Below are 13,606 nucleotides of genomic sequence, written 5' to 3' on the forward strand. Positions count from 1 at the left end.
AATAAATTGTTATTTTTGTTTTCTTTGCGCTCAAAAAGTATTCTCATAGATTCGCAAAACTGAAGTTGAGCCACTGATGACACATGGACTGTTTTACCGATGTCCTTACTTACTACGTTGACCTGGGAACATTACACTCAGTTGCGTTGCTGTCTATGCAGGGTCTGAGAGCTCTCACATTTCATCAAAAATATATGAATTTGTGTTCCGAAGGTCTTATGGGTTTGGAACGGCATGAGGGTGAGTAATTAATGACAGAATTTTCATTTTTGGGTGAACTATGCCTTTAAGTAAATGTATGTGGGGTAGAACCACATTTTATGTAAAATAAGCAAATAAGGAAAAGCAGCACAGTTATGTTGCTCTAAATATCTTTAAACAGGTTATCAAGCTATCAAGCCCAATTAAAATTTTCTTTTTAATGAAATACTATAGAAAAAAAAAAAAAAATGTAACAGGCTGAGCCCAAACTGCACAGCAATGTGAATTACATCTATAAAATGAATGTAAATGAATTCATCATGCCAAAACCTTTATCAAACTGAACTTCTTGTAATGCTTGATGAGGGAATGAACACAGTTTCAAATGGATCTTTCCCCATTTATGACAAACTTTTCCAGAGGTGACCTTATCAAATATAACATTTCTCATTTCTGTAGTGCTTTCTTTTCATTGCATACTTGTCAGTTATTGCTTTAAATTCATTCAAGTTCATTGCCTTACACAAGCATGACAGTCCAGACAAGAATGCTGTTAACCCTAAGGGCAGATGAAAGTTAATTATTTAGCAAACATGTATTTTGCAGATGAACAATTTTAGTGTCATAAAGTACACAGTTCTATCATTATGGATAAGACAACACACTTTATAGAAACTGTGAATTTAAAAGCCCAACTCAGTAACAACGAAACCTATAAACAACAAAAGCACACAACAAAACCTTAGCTTTTTCTACATGACATTTGTATGAAACTGCACAGATTTCATATTAGTACCCATTATAATCCCCCATTGCTTGCCTTTGATCTTAATTTGACCACAGAATGTTTCCATAATAGTTCTCTGTTGTTAATGGAAATGTTTTAAATGCTTTAAAACAGTGCAACTTAGCATTTTTTTTAAAGAGATGAGTCTACTTTTTTTTTTTTTAAATGGTTCAAACATGAGGCTTGTTGCTTCATAAATCATAAAACCACAATCGTGAAAAACACTGGAATACAAAATTACAGAAATGTGAAAAGCTGGAACTGTGCTGATGTAAAAAAAATCAGTAAGCCATTGCACAACCCTATAATCATTTCTGGTACTGCGTAATAATTATGTGGCTTATTTAATATTCATTGTTGTGAGTTATGCATTCAGAAGGTGCTGCTGCTGTAACAATCTTGTACTGGGGTTGCACTGGTCGTGTTTTAGACAGCTTCCTCAGCTGACAGACAGCCCCCCTTAATTTGACCACATAATGTTTCCATAATAGTTCTCTGTTGTTAATGGAAATGTTTTAAATGCTTTAAAACAGTGCAACTTAGCATTTTTTTTAAAGAGATGAGTCTACTTTTTTTTTTTTTTAAATGGTTCAAACATGAGGCTTGTTGCTTCATAAATCATAAAACCACAATCGTGAAAAACACTGGAATACAAAATTACAGAAATGTGAAAAGCTGGAACTGTGCTGATGTAAAAAAAATCAGTAAGCCATTGCACAACCCTATAATCATTTCTGGTACTGCGTAATAATTATGTGGCTTATTTAATATTCATTGTTGTGAGTTATGCATTCAGAAGGTGCTGCTGCTGTAACAATCTTGTACTGGGGTTGCACTGGTCGTGTTTTAGACAGCTTCCTCAGCTGACAGACAGCCCCCCTCAGCTGACAGCCCAGACACAGTGAAAGCCCCACACACCACAAAGTTGTCTTTCACACCACTCTGTCCCTCATGCTTCATAACAAAAGAGAACAAAAGAAGTGAAAGTTAATGCGACCACAGTTTGAAAAGGGTCATTTCACTGGTGGCAACATTTACCCATTCCACTCAAATGTCAGTTACATTAGGGGGATGGGGCAGGAGAACATACTTGTTTCTACATGCCTTTTTTCTGGTTTCAAGCAATTAAATGACCCTAAGAGACACTTGTGCCATCTCCTTACATTCCTGTACATTTTGTTCAATTCTAAAACACTAAAATTCAAGTTGACACATTTAATATTACCATCATATAAGCAACTACCATCATCATCAAACAATAACAGGGTTCTGTTCCCTAAACAGTACTATATGCACAATAATGTGCCAAAAATTGAGTGCTGCCTCGAAGAGTTTAAAAGGGGTTAGGGTTATTAAATGCAAAAACACTCAATTCAATGTTTGTGTAAGTGGATGAAATATTTGTAGGAGACATATCTTGAATAGTATGCCTACAAATTAAAATATTAAATAAATCGAATTGGTTAAAAGAGCAGGTGCAATAAATAGGAGGGCAAAAACCTAACTCTACCACCCAATGCAAGTAGGATATGTGCACACTTTATAAATGTCCTCCCTATACCTACATTTACTATACCTCAACCTAATGCAATAAACAGGTTTCTCACAGAGGGCTACAACTTAAATTTATTAAAACACAGGAATGCATTTAGCTTTCTCTTTACAATCCAACATGAATACGAGTTGCAACAAGTAATTTCGCACATTTGTTAGAACTGACGTCACTCAAACAGTGGTAATCCTACCTCTAGAATGTGGTCCAGGTCAGCCTTTGTAAGACATGGGAATTGTTTCAATATTTTCTCCTTTTCTGCTTTATAATTCTTTACTGCGATCTCCCAGTTCGGTTCCTCAATGACTTGGAATATTGCTGCCCCAATGGACAGGTAAAAAATGATAGCCGAAGTCAGAAGGGGACCCTTGTCCACCATAATGAGGTCAAATAATGTGGAGTGACTCTTAAAAAAAAACTACTCTGACAGCTCCCACATTCTCACTATTAATTAATTTAGCGTGAGCTCAAATTTACAGCGTCATACGGCACAGTTTCTTGTTCGGAATGAACACAAGACTAACGAAACATAATTGTAAACTGTGTGAAACTGTATATCCAGCAAATCAAATGTCTTTTAACAATTAATTTTTTTTTAATTCGCCTGGAGAGTTTGCGATCCACGTGCGCCACTCGCATTGCTAGTGTAGTGCTCTGATGAAACTCTTGACTCATCTGGTAGTTCAACATGCCGTGAGAGGAGGAAGTTGGCCAAGATCCACCCACTAGCTATAGTCCACTCCCCACTCTTATCAGTCTCTTCAATAACAACATTATACTTTGTTTCAATTAACTAAATGAGACTATTGTATAATTATTAAAAACACAAACATATATGCATTCTCTCCTCTATTAGTTTTTACATCCATCACCTTGCTCTAAAATAAGGATAAAAAATTATTATAATTTTTTTTTAGAAATGTTTGTAATGAAGCACAATTTTCATGTGAAAACGAAAGTAAGTTTTCTGTGGACAAAAACTGATTTGGAATGAAAGGATATTTCTTTTCCAGTTCTCTTTCTTGGCTCACCCCTATAATGTTCTCCTTATTTTGTGAAATAAAAAAACGCATGTAAAACTGATCACTCATGTTTAACTTAAGCTATTTTTCATGTGGGATTCATATCTCTTAACTATTTTACAGTTTCGAATTGAAGTAGTTTCAATTTAACAGCTTCTCATCTGCCTTTATGAACAGACTAATGGCAGTTTATAGCTTAAGCATAGTAACTTGAAGATTTTCGATAGCAACAATATAACTCACTCAGATAATGACCACTCAAGATCTGGTAGATCTCAAGAAAATAAAAGAAAATCTGTTGTTGTGACATACATTTTTAATAAATAACTGTACTCTAGGATTTATGAAGTGTCGTCTCTCTTCTCTTCAGGATATAAATTCCCCCAGGTTCCCTGACTCACTATTGGCTTTTATCAGATGACCACCATGGTTAACTTTTGAAGAACACAAAAGACTGTTTTTCAGTCTCCCAGAACTCATATACAACCTCCGCAAGGTTAGCCAATTATTCAAGATGGGAAGATTCTATCAGAATTTGTACAGTAAGATTTATTCTATATCAATGCATGGCATTAATGCACTCTTTTTTATTGTTTTTATCTTTTTTATTTCTTAACTTAAAAATGCTTATGCAGACTGAGTTTATAGAATCAAGACAGCTGTGTTCTCTTGTATGATATGTTTACATTGTTTAATTTTGTCCCTGTTGACATGTTTTGAGTATTTGGCCTGGTCATCACTTATGCTTACCCATGAAATTATCAAAACTATTTTTGTGTAGGCCTATATTAGAACTTTTGGAGAAAAAACAAACAAATGATCAAACAAGCAAAAAAAAAAAAAAGTTGCTCACGTGTTTGCTAACGTTCATGCATGTCATTTTTACATCCTGCAAATTACATGTTTTTAAGAATGTCATATGTGACCATGGGCCACAAAACCAGTCATAAGGGTCAATTTTATGAAATTTAAATTTATACATCACCTGAAAGCTGAATAAATAAGCTTTCCATTGAGCTGATTATGTATTGTGTTACCTTTTGAAAAAATTTCATACCTTTCATACTGACAGTTTAAAACAGGTACTGTGAGCACCAAAATTTTTGGATCTTGGGAGATTTATGGTTTATATATACTTTGAATATATACTTCTTTAAGAAAGCACATGTCACACATTTGTATGTTTTATATTATATGCACCTGCTGGTGTATATACAGTAGCTGATCTCTTGTAGTTAGGCTTATGGTCATGCACATGCAAGTTATGTTGTTTCATTCTTCAAAAATAAAACCTGTTTCAGATTATGTTTACAAAAGGTGTGTGGATGAGTCACCATTCTTCAAAAATTCTTGTACTTGCATGGAGTCAGAAGGACTTGGTCTAGACTAGGTCTTCATTTCTTTTTCAGGTCTTAAAACACGTAGAAACCGTAGGTGTACAAATTATTGAGACTGTAGTCCTTTCACATTTCAGAGGTACTTCCATAATATTGTAGGGACAATTTTATATAAAAATGTAATTTCACGTACAGTTACTGAATATAAGTTACTCAATATAAGTTTATATTGAGATAATGACCAACATGACAGTACTTTTACCATTTCATTAGGCTACTTACCAAATATATAAATAAATGGACATGAAACATTTATTTGAGTTTTAGTAATTTTATGTGAGAAGAAAGAACATGAAGTTATGCGCGAGACACAAACGTATGACGTACTTGGCAATCAATTACAGAATTTAGCTGTCATTACACACACACACACACACACACACACACAAATACATTTTACAAATTCACTGCAGAATGCTGGGTTTGACCAATCTGTGAAAAATTTCAGATGAAAGGCCTGAATCTACAGTAAGTTCTCCATTCCACGGCCAAACCCAAAGTCTCCATATCTCCAGCCGAGGATGCCAGACCATTCATTGAGCCTGAGAGAGCAGGTCCTTCCTGATCAGAACCTTCCATGGATGTTTCTCCAGAAGTGACACGAGATCTTAGAAACCAGCTTGAAACAACCAAAACGGAGCCACCAGTAGAAGGCGCACTTTGTCCTGATGAACTCTCAATATAATTTCAGGAAACAGGCAAACTGGCAGAAAGGCACAAGCAGTATGGCTCTGGGCCTGTCTTGCGCCAAAGCATCTAAGACCTAGAGTAGGTTTAGAGTTGACAAAACCAAATGAGTAACCTGGTTTAGATGTAGTTCAGTGGGCTCACAAAGTTTGCTATGAACATTCTCTGTTAACTCAGGGTTTGATTAAGAGTTTATGATGAACTCTGTAGCATATGCACTTGAAAGTGTGACATCTGCAGTGAACTGCCAATGATATAAAACATGAAGAGCCTTAGTTTCATTCACTTCCCGCAAGAGAGTCAGTGCAATTCACTTCTGTAATGAAGATTAAAAGATAGTTATAAAATATATCATGAATTTAAATGCATTTACAAGGCAGGAAAAAATACTGCGAGCAGGGCCGCTGCTGGCCAAATGTATGCCCTAAGCAGGATTGTATTGTTGTGCCTCCCTTCCTCAAATATTATAGAAGTAAAAAAACAAAAAAAAAACACCTACTATAGGGGTCAAAATATGACTAATAAAATATAAATGTAAATAAATAAACTATTATTTACAAATTACAATTGTAGCTCTAGACAGTTACCTATGGCTATGACTTTATTAATACAGTTGTCTAATTTATTTTATAGCCTCAAGCATTCAGAAATCACGCAAAAGAAAATTAAGCAGTTTTACTACGGTAAAACCATGGTTTATTTTTGTAAAGGTTGTAATGCCCACATGTTTTTTGTTGAAGAAATAGAGGCTGTACACATGTGTCATCTATAGCAAAAAGCTGGCCAAAAATTAAAGATGAAGTGAATATTTGAATTAAATGTTTGGCCAATAGCCTAAACAAGGATTTGACTGTCCTGTAAGTGTAGCAGCAGCAATTACCAGGCCTTTGGCTCCCTTTGCAGGCATTTGTAATAACATGTAATGTACATAAATTGTTTATTTTGTATTAGCCTACATTATGTATTTTAACAGTGTTATAACCAGTGTTGTTATAACCAATCATTATTGCCTCATTGTTTTTATATAATGCATTTTAAGTAATTTTAAAGGCTATTGTTGGCTTAGGTCTGTTTTTATAACCACAAAAAAATTATTATCTTAATACTTCTTTGTAAATTATTATTTAAAGTAACAAAACCATGATTAATTAGCGGTTAACCTTGGCTGTGTCACGTTACGCTGCTGCGGGAAGAATGTAGGAGACACAGAGTAGCACTCACAGTCTTTAACGAAGAAAACACGGGATAATCCACAATAGGAGCTGGGCAAACACATGTAGAAACAAGTAGACCTGACAGAGACAGACTGCACAGACAGGGACTTAAATACAGGGGATGATTGGGGAAACACAGGTGCATGGGATGACTAATCAAACTAAACGAGGAGAGGAACATGACCAAATAAGGCAAAACAGGAACTGAAATGCATGACAAAACAGGTCCAATCCTGACATTTCGCCCCCTCCCGGAAGGTGCGTGCTCGCACCGTAACAACAACAGAGGGAGGCATAGGTGGGAGCTTGGGAGGAGGCTCAGGAGGAGGATGGACACCCGGGAGGGGGCCGGCAGACAGAGACCAGGGAGGCGACAGGGAGGAGACAGAAGGGGCTTGGAGCAGGAGGAGCTCAGCTGGACCCAGGCCACAGCCATAATGTCGACCCACGGTGGAGCCGACGGAGGGAGGAGCCATGGAGGAGGAATGGCTGCTGACTCCAGGGGGCCGACCAACGGCGGCGGAGCAGGTGGCGGGGGAGCCCGAGGTGGAGACAGAGAGCCAACGAGCCAGGGGGATGCCCAGGGAGGAGACAGAAGGGGCTTGGAGCAGGAGGAGCTCAGCTGGACCCAGGCCACAGCCATAATGTCGACCCACGGTGGAGCCTCAGCTTGTTGTTGTGTTATTTTTCACAACAGCTCTCCGTCATCGGTGGGCTTGGGCCATGGGGAGATGATGGGCTGGGCACTGGTTCTGGAGTGGATCTGACGAGATCATCCACGGGGCAGGTGTTGGATGGCGATCCGTTTCTCGCCAGAGTCCACTCTATGAAGGCAACAAAATCCTCTCGAGGACCATCCTCGGAGTGCGTCTTCCGGGTAGCTGGTGGTGTTAGCTAACAGCCGGAACAGTCTTGTATGGTCCTTGAGAGATCTGTCCCCCTGCTCCAGCAGGAGGAGGAGGAATTCCGGGCGGAAGAAGGGATCCATATTAACCACGGGAACAAAAGAAAACTCTGAGAAAACACTGAGAGAAAACAAACGGAGGGAAAACACACGGAGGTAACTGTTTTGGGTCAGGTCTTCTGTCACGTTACGCTGCTGTGGGAAGAACGTAGGAGACACGGAGTAGCATTCACAGTCTTTATTGACGAAAACACGGGATAATCCACAATAGGAGCTGGGCAAACACACATAGAAACAAGCAGACCTGACAGAGACAGACTGCACAGACTGGGACTTAAATACAGGGGATGATTGGGGAAACACAGGTGCATGGGATGACTAATCAAACTAAACGAGGAGAGGAACATGACCAAATAAGGCAAAACAGGAACTGAAACACATGACAAAACAGGTCTAATCCTGACAGGCTGCAAGAATGATTATTTTTGGTGTTATTCGTTTAAATCAATGGCTAATTTTCGTAAAGGAACATGGAAACTCAGAGAGAATATTAGATGCGTTGGTGATGGCGAAATTATTTCTGACATCAAAACATGTTATTAACGTCAACAGCCAAAAAAGTTTCACAGGATTATGAATGTGCCTGAAAGTGATGCACGGGCTTCGTTTTCACCTTGTTTTCTTTTTTTTTTTCTTTTCTCTGCGCCAGATTGCTGATGTCTTTTCATGGGCATAGATGTTCATCCATCAATTATGATCATTTGCATTCAGCCGCAAACATGTGGTCGAAAGTGCGGATGGGGGAATGGCACGTCAAGGTGTTTATTTTTTTTGAGCAACTGGGATGGTGCCCCCCTGGGAGTTGGTGCCCTATGCAAACTGCATACTCTGTGTATAGGGAGCGGCAGCACTGACTGCCAAAAAAGGCAACTAAAACAATATATCTGACATTATCAATGCAAGTGACTCAACTGAATTTATTTAATCAATAAATTATCTGTTCAACAAAAAGCTTAAAAGAAAACACAAGCTTAGTAATTTTCAAAGCTTTATATATATATATATATATATATATATATATACATATATTAGGACTGTGTATCACCAGCAAAGTCACGATACGATACGATCACGATACATATGCCACGGTACGATATGTATCACGATACAGGTCTGCACTATATTTCGCCTCAGAAGAATTTAGTAAAACAGCTGTTTATTAAACACTGCATACTATAGTGCCATTTCTAACTATTGGCAGAGCAGGCAGTTGACCTCTGCATTATGAAGGGCCTCCATAACTGTAACACAGTACAATATAGGTAATGGCATATGTTTCATGTTTACATTGTGCATTCCCCACCAGGTACAATATTCTGATTGTTTGCATCTTGTTTTTAAGCCCATAAATAATAATGTACTCGTTCTAATACATTTATATTGTAATGTAGCCTACTCATTCTAATATATTTTTAAAAAATCATATTTACATTGCTGGTAGGTTATCATTGCACAAATTAACACACTCTCAACGTTTGAAAAATTAAAAAAATGTGCTCAGTCACTCACACATATCATGTTGCGGCTGCACTCAGACATTCAGGAACAAACTTTTAGCGCTGCCCCGCAATTTTATCAACTAAATAGCTCAAGAGCTACATTATCTTTCTCAACAAGTAGCTGGTAACATCATTGTTTCTAAAGGAATTGAAGCCACAGCTTCACTGTTAATAGAGAAACGTAGCAAAACGGTGGTAATTCATACATACACAGCCTCTCTCTCTCTCTCTCTCTCTCTCATAAATGAACACTTAAGGAATTACACTTCTCTGAGAATAGAATATTGAAGTGGAGATCGCTAAACTGCAAGCTTACCGGTGTTGTCAGAAAGCAAGCGCTTTTATCCACAGTCGAGCAGTGTTAATTTTGACAGGCATTTTTGATTTAGTCTTAGTCTTTATCTTGAGACGAAAATGCTTAATAGTCTTAGTCACATTTTAGTCATTTGAGTCTTTCATAGTTTTAGTCTAGTTTTAGTCGACGAAAAGTCATTGCATTTTTGTCAAATTTTAGTCATTACTTTTTGTCAAACTGCAGTTACCAACATTTATTTTGGTAGCTATTTTATATGTAGTCTTCAAACAAAAATAGTCATTAATTCTTCTCTCTTTAGACCAAATCAATTAATCTTATGAGAAATTTGAATCAAGGATTGAATTTGTAAAAACTTGAATTTTTAAGTTTTTTAATTAAATTTTGTTAATTTAAATGGGGAGTCATCTCAATTATCACCAGTAAAATATGGTGAAAAGGGAGCAACTTATAAAAATTATAGTTGTTCAAATATAATATATAAAATTTATAATTTTTGAAAAGAAGCAGAATAAGACAATAAGACAAATACGAAAGAGATACAAATTAAACTCATTTTTCAGATACAGTAGGTTTACTTAAAATATTTATTTAACATTAATGATACGGAGAGGTACTTAATTAGGAATGCTTTCCCTTTAAGACAGAAGGCATGCATGTAATACTGACACACGTTCAGTTTTCATCCACCTGTTGAGATGGTCCTCACTGCAGAACACAAGATCCAGGGGGCGAGGTTGGATCCAGACCCAACTCCTCCCACCTTACATATACTTAAACCTACCCGTCTCCACCCCCTGATCCCTAAACCCCATCTCCACACCCTAGATGTGGATTCAACCCCACCCCCTGGATCTTTGTTCTGTAAAGTTGCTTTGCAATGATTTGTATCGTGAAAAGCGCTGTACAAATAAACTTGAATTGAATTGAATTGAATTGAATTGAATAAATTATGACAATTTTCATTTTTGGGTGAACTATCCCTTTAACAGTAGTGAAAAGGGAGCAACTTATAAAAATTATAGTTGTTCAAATATAATATATAAAATTTATAATTTTTGAAAAGAAGCAGAATAAGACAATAAGACAAATACGAAAGAGATACAAATTAAACTCATTTTTCAGATACAGTAGGTTTACTTAAAATATTTATTTAACATTAATGATACGGAGAGGTACTTAATTAGGAATGCTTTCCCTTTAAGACAGAAGGCATGCATGTAATACTGACACACGTTCAGTTTTCATCCACCTGTTGAGATGGTCCTCACTGCAGAACACAAGATCCAGGGGGCGAGGTTGGATCCAGACCCAACTCCTCCCACCTTACATATACTTAAACCTACCCGTCTCCACCCCCTGATCCCTAAACCCCATCTCCACACCCTAGATGTGGATTCAACCCCACCCCCTGGATCTTTGTTCTACAGTGAGGGGATACTGCACCTGTTTACGTTCACTTAGCTATGTATACGACAAGACGATAATTCTTCCATAGTGCAAATTATGGTCATTTTCGTCAGTTAAGGCTCGTTAGCATTCGGCCTGCATCAGACACAGAGATGCAGTGCGGTAAGATCGCATTTATTTGAATTAATTCTATCATTTATTTGACACACTGCTGTGTGTGTATTTTAGCCATGAGAACTGACCGCGTGCTGTAAATGCGAACTGAAGAAGTGGAGCGTGCGCTAGAGAGAGCACTTCTATCAGCACGATTCCACCTATCCCGCCTTCACTTACTTTAAATTAATCGACAAAACGAATTATATATATATATATATTTTAAAGCTTTTATTTATATATAAATTCATATATATTTAAATTAAAAGTTTAATATTAATTGTCAAATAATTAATTTGTAATGCAATAAGGATATAGGATAAATACTACATAATTCATGTAAAATAAATATAATAAATAATTAGCTACAAAAGCTGGTTATTTTGTCTCTAAAATTATTTCATTATGAATGAAGAGTTGATCTTCACCGCTGGGAACGGCAGTAGCCTACTGGCACACATATATATATATATATCATAGACTGTAAAAAAAGATGGATGACGCGTCTCCTATTCCTTTCACTATAGAAAAGTGAATCCAAAGCATCTTAGTATGGCCCCTGCTGCTGCCGTCTTGAGTAAATGACGTCATTTGGAGCCAGAGTATGCGCAGTAGAGATTTGTTTGGAGCCAGAGTCTGGGCAGTTGTGTCGTGAGGTGGAGCCGCGGTATCAAACTCCCGTGCAAACTCCCACAGTTCATTAATAAATCACAACAGTCCCGTGCTACGGGCATTGCCATTCATGCAGGCTACAGCGGAAGTTATTTTACACAACTACTCGAAGCTTCCGGTTTTCAAACGCAGACCGTGAAAAAGGCCTATCAACCATAATGACACATCCCGTTTTTATAGCATCAAATACTAGCTAAAATCAAACTTATCACAAAAACGAACAATTGAACGATCCACAATCCGCGTGATAAAAACTACCTTAAATGACCAAAACCATCTTTCGGAAAATTGTATTGGAAGTGCAATTTATTTTATTTTGACTCAAGTCCCATTCGTTTACATGGAGAGGGCAGAGTTTATGACCTGTACTGCAGCCAGCCACCAGGGGACGATCAAAGAGCCCGCAGCTTCACTTTTCAGGACGTGATTCACACTTACCTCATTCCTACCCCTGCTGTTTAGCCAACAGAGAGCAGGTGCACACGTATTCTCGTTGGTACACGGACTTTTCACACACTCTTCACCCCCTGTATACATACCCCGGATAAACCACACAGACACATTGTTGTTAGTTTGAAGTTTTATTTTTAGTTAGTTTTGTCTTGTGTGTGTGGGGAGTAGTCGGACTTCCACTTGCGCCGGCAAAACCAAACGAACGAGTGGCGCCTGCAGACACCACTGCCCGCGCCGCGCCTTTGCAATGCGATCGTAGTCCACAAAATCATTGTTGTTTGAGTGTGGGGAACTGTGTCGTCTTTTCTGCGGAGAGAAAAGATATTAAATGTTAAACATTTGTGCTATTAATATATGTTTTAATAATGGTTTATTGGTTTTTGTCTTTTATAATGTGATTAATGTTTTATATGAGTTAAAATGAAATTATAAGATGAAATACCTGCTAATTGTACCCTCCGTGTAGGGGGTGGAGCCTGGCCGATAAGAAGGGAGGCCGGCTCACATCAAGTTGCTATTAGTGATGGGAAGTCCGGTTCTTTTCCGCGAACCGGTTCTTTCGGACAGTTCGTTTCAATGAACCGGTTAAAAAAAACGGTTCATCGGTTCTTTTACGCCCTAAAGTAATGAAGTAATTCGCGATGACGTAATGATATCAAGTCTATCGTCCCGGGCAGGGATGAAAACACATTCAAATATATATATATAAAGTCAGTAATCATAACTTCAGTCAGTTAAAACATCATAATCATGATCTGAATTTACAATTAAGTTTTGCAACTAGCACCCAAATACAGTAACAGGCAGTGATGTGCATACAAGGATTTAAGTCTTGAAGATATCAAGTAAATAAATTAGTTGTCATCAGCGCAGAAACCATAATCCACTTACTATACATAATTCATTGCGATTTATTTGTTATAAAATAAACTTGTTTCGCCAGATTGCCCTTCATTCAAGTCCTCGGTTTACCAGCGCTCATAACATAGCACAGAATCAGTTGTCCAAAAGAACCAGTTCGGTTCAGACGTGCTGTGTCAGTCATAGTAGGCAATCTGTTCGGTAGCTTCACGCTGAATCACGCATGCACAGCTTGTTCATTTATGATACACCTTGTTAGTAACTTGTACTTGAGTTTGTTGATCAGTTAGTGCACGGTAAGAAAAATATCTAGAAAAATGTAGTAATTTTCCAGGACATTATCCGTCATCCATTATCCATTATAACCCTGTAACCCGAAAACACAAAATACAATGCGTAATTTAAAATGTAGGTAAAAAAA

At 37.6% G+C, this 13,606-nt stretch overlaps 1 protein-coding gene across 1 annotated transcript in view; it reads right to left on the minus strand.

Moving 5' to 3' along the window:
* Positions 1 to 3,211, minus strand: part of kcnk5a (potassium channel, subfamily K, member 5a) — a 53,379-nt gene extending 50,168 nt beyond the window's left edge. The window contains exon 1 of the mRNA XM_016561693.1: positions 2,734 to 3,211. Coding sequence (XP_016417179.1) covers positions 2,734 to 2,919 — 186 coding nt within the window. The 5' untranslated portion in view covers positions 2,920 to 3,211. The remainder of the gene's footprint in view (positions 1 to 2,733) is intronic.
* Positions 3,212 to 13,606: the final 10,395 nt, after the last annotated feature.

Source organism: Sinocyclocheilus rhinocerous, unplaced genomic scaffold, assembly GCF_001515625.1.
Source record: "Sinocyclocheilus rhinocerous isolate Xijiao unplaced genomic scaffold, SAMN03320098_v1.1 scaffold949, whole genome shotgun sequence".
NCBI classification, from domain to species: Eukaryota; Metazoa; Chordata; class Actinopteri; order Cypriniformes; family Cyprinidae; genus Sinocyclocheilus; species Sinocyclocheilus rhinocerous.